The sequence below is a fragment of the Charadrius vociferus genome, unplaced genomic scaffold, assembly GCF_000708025.1.
Source record: "Charadrius vociferus isolate BGI_N301 unplaced genomic scaffold, ASM70802v2 scaffold1506, whole genome shotgun sequence".
NCBI lineage: Eukaryota > Metazoa > Chordata > Aves > Charadriiformes > Charadriidae > Charadrius > Charadrius vociferus.
In genome coordinates, this window is record NW_009649037.1 from 140,962 (window position 1) to 147,265 (window position 6,304).

The following is a 6,304-nucleotide window of genomic DNA, read 5'->3' on the forward strand; positions in this document are numbered from 1 at the left end:
AGCAAGGAGGCACGGCGGGTCAGGGTGAGGCGGTTGGGGGGGGGGCCACGGTGGCCCTTCGCCCGCGGGTCGGTGCCTCCCTGCGGGACCTACCTCCTCTCGGCCGCTCCGGCGCCTAAAGGCGCGAGTCTGGGGCTCCCCGAGCGCCTGTTCCCTGCCTGTCTCGTCTCAGGCGGTTTGCAGTACTCTCTGCCTCCCTGCGCTAGCGGGGAGACGCTGGGGTGGAAGGGGGGCCCCGAGAATCTGTGTGTGTGAGAGGGGTACCGTGTCTCTGGGGGAGTCTCGTGTGTGGAGTTGTGCTGTTGCGGGGTTGGATCATTGCTGTACGGGTCCCTGAGAGAGGTTCTTGTTTCCTGTCGTCCTTTCAGCCCTCTAATCCGGAGAAGGAAGTGGAAAGGGATGTCTTCTTATTCCGAGCCTACATTGCACAGGTGAGGCTGCAAGCGCTGCTTTTCCAGCAGCACAGTCTGACTGCAGGGCTGGAGTCAAGGAGGTTGTGAGTCTGAGTCCTGTGAATCCAGCATTACACAGTTGGGTAATAATTCCTCCTTCAGCACTGGAACATAATGCATTCCCTGACAGTAATGGAATTGTGAATGCAATGTGTTATATGTAGGGTCAGGATGACCTGATGAGACATCTTTGAGAAGTGCTTTTTTATCTTTAAAATGGTATATGGGCAAACAGTCCTCTTTGGGATTATGAAATTTGATTGTGTTTGTAGAGTTTAGTGTGAGACATAAAGTAGAAATTTGCCGTTCCTGTTTTTTGTCATTGTTGTTCTAACCAAGGTTTTGCAAAGGAAGGAATTATTTCCTATGTTCTGAAAAAATAGTAAGTCACAGACTTTTCTTTGTTGCCTTCAATAGAGAAAATACGGTGTTGTCCTGGATGAAATTAAAGCTAATGCTAGTCCTGAGCTCCAAGCGGTGAGGATGTTTGCGGAGTATCTTTCAAATGAGAGTCAAAGGTAAGTCTGATAGTAAGTTGGAACTCAAGCCCTGTCCTGCCAGGAATGCGTTTCCACGTGGAAAGTTCATTGTAGAAGTGTGGTCTTAATTGCAATTTTCTGTGATTTTGCTGTGAATCCTAAACAGGTAGAATTGTGTAGGAGCAGGATCTTTTTGTCTTGTTTAGTAACGAAACACGCCCAAACTCTCACCCTTGCTCTTCATAGGGATGCAATCGTTGCCGATTTGGACAAGAAAATGGCAAAAAGTGTTGATATAGCCAATACTACTTTCTTGCTGATGGCTGCTTCCATCTATTTCCACGACAAAAATCCTGATGCGGCGCTGCGTACTCTGCATCAAGGGGAGAGCTTGGAATGGTGAGTGTAACTCGCGCTGGCATCATGGAGTTGTCCACTGGCAAAGCCACTCTCTTGCCTTGGGAGAGGTGCTGTAGAAATGGCTGAGGTTTCTAAAAAGCCTTGAAACCATTTAGAAACTGCTTTTGAGCTTTGCCTTCTAAGTAGTAAGTGATTTGCTGCTCGTCCTACAATATTAAGTCTATTGCTCCCTTGTGAAACATAAGAACCTGATTTATTGATTTGTTTATGTTCAGAATTGCTGAGATGAGCATTTTGCCGATACAGTGAGGGAGCACATAGGAGTTAGGAGCGAGCTTCCCCGTCCCAGGTCCTGCTCTGAGAACCGCCTACTCTGTTGGTTCCCCGTGGTAGGGAGACTTGTCCCTGGGCACTGGCAGCACATCTCCGCTAAGCAGCAGGCTCCTGAGCAAAGCATAGGGAGCAGTAAAGCCTGCAGTTGTGAAAATCACTCTGCTGTTGTTTGTTGCAGCATGGCCATGATGATACAGATCCTTCTGAAGCTCGACAGGCTTGATCTGGCTCGGTAAGTAAGTTTGTGTCCCTTTGCTTCTTAATGGTGTTCTTGGGATGGGGGGGCTTGATAAGAGAATTTTCATCACCCAACTCCCCCAGGGTGTAGCATTTTAACAACTGCGGTGGACAGAAGACCTTGTGTGTGGGTATGGGTGCACTGCAAAACGTTTTTATTCTTCAACTTGCAAAAGTTGTGGTGATAACAGAACTGGATACAGTTAAAGGAAGAGATGGACCTCTCGCTTCAATCTTGTCTTCAGCAGAATGTGGTTTGAATCTCTGTTCCTGGGTTTCTAACTTCCCATGGGGAAGTGAAACGGGGAGGCCTTTCACAGATTATACCAGTAAAATATTAAGAGGTGTTTGTGCTACGTTACCAGCTTGCTGTGGCTGTTGTGCTATAGCAATGGAAGAGCTGAGAGAAGAAACTACAACCTCTTGTTTCTGTCTTAAAGAAACTGTCATATAACTTTCTGTTATGTGACCCCCACTTTTGCTTCTGCAGCAAGGAACTTAAGAAAATGCAGGAGCAAGACGAGGACGCGACTCTTACTCAGCTGGCAACTGCCTGGGTGAACCTGGCCATAGTGAGTATCTTAAATGGGGATCCCTAGGGTACAGCATCGGAGAAACACTGCTCCATCTCTTGTTCCTGATTGCTCTTTCCACATCGTGCTTTCCAAAAAGCGTGCAGGATTTTTGTTGATTCTAGGGTGGGATTTTTTTCCCCCTTTCTTCAAGTACACAGAAAATATTGGTAGCTGGCTTCACAAACTAACTGGCTGTTTTGATTGTTCGCCTTTCATCTGTGCTCCTTGGGAAGAGCTAGACCACACTTTAATAATTCACAAAACATTATAATACAAAATGGAAAGCTGCAGTGTTACTGGCATCCAAACCTTGCAATTAAACTCCAAGAAAAAAATTTAATTCTCTGCTTAGAGCAGACTGTCTATAAGCATGTTTGTGAATCAGACAAAAATACACGCTGTTTGGCAGTCCAGATAATCAGGTGATTGAAAATAAGCAGTCTCCTAAAATTCAGTAAAGTCCAAGGTTAGGCATGCAGTAACCTGCTGTACTATTAAGACTTCTTTTTTTAGCATTCACTTGGTTTTGTTTTGAAATCTCTCATATGTAGCCCTTGTATTACAATAGCGTGGGGCTAGATTTTCCTTAAGATCTTAGTTTCCGCAAGAGATCCCACCTCTTAACTGGTGAAAGACGTTGCAAGTAGAACCTTTCACAAAAAGCCAGGTGTCCATATGTGCATTTAATTATAAAAATCTCGTTTCATTCCTTTATTATGTTGAACATCTGAAGTGGTTCTTTTGAAGTGGGTTTTTTTTTTCTTTTTGAATGGAAGCCTGGATCTTTTGATTGTTTAAGTGCTTCTTAATGTTTTTGCATTTCTTTCATCTAGGGTCTGACAGTGATCTGTGGTGCTACCGGAGATCACATGAATGCCAACAGCTGTTAGCATTGGTGCTTACACATTTTATACCTGTGCTTTATAACCCTAAAAATGAACTTTGTGCCTAGTCCTTCAACCATGGCGAGAACGTACAGGCCTCTCAGCAGTATGTAGTGAAACTGGGGGTGTTTCACTTCGCAGGGCGGTGAGAAGTTACAAGATGCCTATTACATCTTCCAAGAGATGGCAGACAAATGCTCCTCCACCCTCCTCCTGCTTAACGGGCAAGCAGCCTGCTATATGGCTCAGGGCAAGTGGGACGATGCGGAGGGAGTACTTCAGGAGGCGTTAGACAAGGTACTTTCTGGTTTTGCCAGGCAGATTTGCTCTCAGGGGGATATAGAGTAAAACAGCAAGGACTTCCAGTGTTAAACTTCATGAAAATACCAATATATTGATATATATCGCTAAGGGTGGTCGCTGTTAAGACCTACCTTTTCTTCTACTGTGCCTTTTCCAGTAAAGCAAGCTATGGGTTTGGCAAAACTTGCAGAACTGTGCTGGTTGTTGCACTGGGTGACGGTAGAGGTAAGGCAGATGGATCAGGTGATTGTTCTCGTTTTCAGGACAGTGGCCATCCTGAGACCCTGATCAACTTTGTTGTCCTGTCACAGCACCTGGGCAAACCACCGGAGGTGAGACTTGTTCTGCAGATACGATCAGCCTGTTCCGCCGCAGAGGGCGGGCTGCATGTCCTAGCGCATGCGGTAACCTTGCTTGGGTTTTGCGGTTTTACAGGTCCTCATCAGGATTGGCATTAACAAAATGGAATAGTTCTGGGGTGGAGGGAGCTCACATCTTCAGTATCGAGTAAAGTGTTTGTGGAAATACAGATGGTGTAGATGATGGTATATACTTGAGAGGAAGGCCTGGGCAGAAGAAGAAATCTCTTGAGTTCCGAGTTCAGTTCTCGCTGTTTGTTTTCTTGAACCCGCTATTTAAGGTCTAATTTTGAATTGCGGAGTATGCACAGGTCTTACTGGTTTTAATTGGGGCTGTTAACATTCAGGACACTGAGAAAATCAGGTTTTTACTCACTGTAAACAAATGCATTGAAGTGTGATGTTTTAAACTCTTGTCTTCTCGTGTTACTTCAATATTTAAATTTATCTATCTCATCCTACAGGTTACGAATCGCTATTTGTCACAGTTGAAAGATGCGCATAAAAATCATCCATTCATAAAGGAGTATCAGGCAAAGGTACTAATTACTTTCTCGTATAAAACTGAATTTATCGTGCCTCGTACCGGTGTCTGATGGGGCGAGTGGATTCTTTACCAGTAAACATGACTGCAGCTCTGAGGTCCCTGTTCTTTCTCTGGCACATCGCTTGCCAGCAAATTTTCTAGCCCTTGTGCGAGAAACACAAGCCAGGTGTTAAACAAAGTAGTGACATACCAAACCTGGTAACATCTTAAAAGAATAGCTCTGCGATATGGGTTCTTAATCTGAGTCAGAAGTTTGTTAACGTCAGGCGCTATGCTTAAGTAGTGAAAGCATCCTTCTGGAAGAGAGAATTTGGGGAGAAGGAAAGAAGGATAAAGGTAATCGTGAAGGGAAAATGGAATAAATAAAAAAAAATTGAGGACTGATACAGGTGATCTTGCTTCTTAGAATTCCTTTTGCCTTAGTGAGCTGTGGTAGCGGTGTTCTCTTTAGCTAATGCAGGTTTTATTAAATTTTCAGTAAAGTTCAAGACTTGTTAATTATATTTTTGTTTGTGATTTGAAGGAGAATGACTTTGACCGGCTAGTCATGCAGTACGCCCCCAGCGCCTGAGGAGAGGGCAAGGAGGAGGCTGCGGACCTGCTCTGTGGTACCTTGGGAACGGGGGTTGGTGTGCAGAGCCTCTCTGGTAACAGGGAAAAATGCCTTCTGTGAGTCGGTCTGGCTTAACTCCCTGCGGCAGCGTCTTGCAGACCAGCAGGCCGGTGCTAAACCTGCATATAACACGTAGCTGTTTCACTTTGGTAGCTGCAAAGCCTGTGTTCGGGCTTACCTGGGTCCTGAACTCCGTTTGAAATCCAGTGCGAATCAAGAGTATGCGACACTGTACCTTAAACATTCCTAATAAAGCCTTTTCTGGATCTGCGTGCCCCTTAATATGTGGAATTCAAGTAATTCCACTCTGGGACTGAGCCCTGTCATCTGTACCGAGGGTGTACTTGTGGGAAGAGCCTGAAGGTTCATTTTAAGCGTCTGCCTTCTGTACGTGGATGAATCCTGAGTTATGGACCTTCTTTCAGTCTGACTGATGACTCCTCCACTAACTTTGGCATCTGGAAGAAGCATACGCAGCTGTAGGGGTTACTGCTGGTGAGAGGAAAAGCTTCCCCAGAATAAAAATAATCCGATTGTAACAGGCTCAGCCTTAATCTTCAGTTGGTAAAATGTAATAGCTCATGTCCTGGAGCTGGGAACGTATGTCCTGCAGTACTTGTGGCAGTGCACTTGTCACCAGTTGCTTCTGAAGCTGTGGTCGTTGTTTAATGATGTGTTGTGGAACATAATGTGATCCAGCACTATGTGGTGATGCTTTTCTGTAGCCGTGGGCTCCTGTGTAGCATTTCAGGCTACTGCGTGTGTCAGGCGATGGTGTTATATCAGAGATGTGAAGAGCAGATGTCCCAAGTGGAACCCTCAGCGTGGACTTCCTGAACTCTTCATATTCCAATTATCTTTTGGGTTGCGTTTGGGGAGGGGGAGCAGAGGGGTTTATCCTACACTGTAAATGTGTCTAACGGGTTTCCTTTGTGCCCACCTCCCCGTGGTTGCTCTGAAAGGGCTCATTGTCTCTTCCCTGGGCTTGTTTAGTGAGCAGCTATTTTCAATGAGGGGTTATTCATGGTCCAGTCTTGAATGAATGTTTCCTTTGTAGAGCTGTCTGAGGGAGACCTGAAAGGGGCTTGTGTGTTCAGGGCAGCCATTCCCCACTTGATGGGCCATGATAAATTGACTTAAAAATGTAAACAATAAAAGCAAG

General features: G+C 45.4%; 1 protein-coding gene across 1 annotated transcript in view; it reads left to right on the forward strand.

The window, feature by feature from the left end:
* COPE (coatomer protein complex, subunit epsilon) overlaps nt 1–5,408 on the forward strand; it is a 6,406-nt gene extending 998 nt beyond the window's left edge. Inside the window, exons 2-11 of the mRNA XM_009887864.1 lie at nt 3–24; nt 369–431; nt 870–970; nt 1,178–1,330; nt 1,803–1,856; nt 2,352–2,433; nt 3,462–3,617; nt 3,887–3,955; nt 4,447–4,521; nt 5,053–5,408. Coding sequence (XP_009886166.1) covers nt 3–24; nt 369–431; nt 870–970; nt 1,178–1,330; nt 1,803–1,856; nt 2,352–2,433; nt 3,462–3,617; nt 3,887–3,955; nt 4,447–4,521; nt 5,053–5,100 — 823 coding nt within the window. The 3' untranslated portion in view covers nt 5,101–5,408. The remainder of the gene's footprint in view (nt 1–2; nt 25–368; nt 432–869; nt 971–1,177; nt 1,331–1,802; nt 1,857–2,351; nt 2,434–3,461; nt 3,618–3,886; nt 3,956–4,446; nt 4,522–5,052) is intronic.
* Nucleotides 5,409–6,304: the final 896 nt, after the last annotated feature.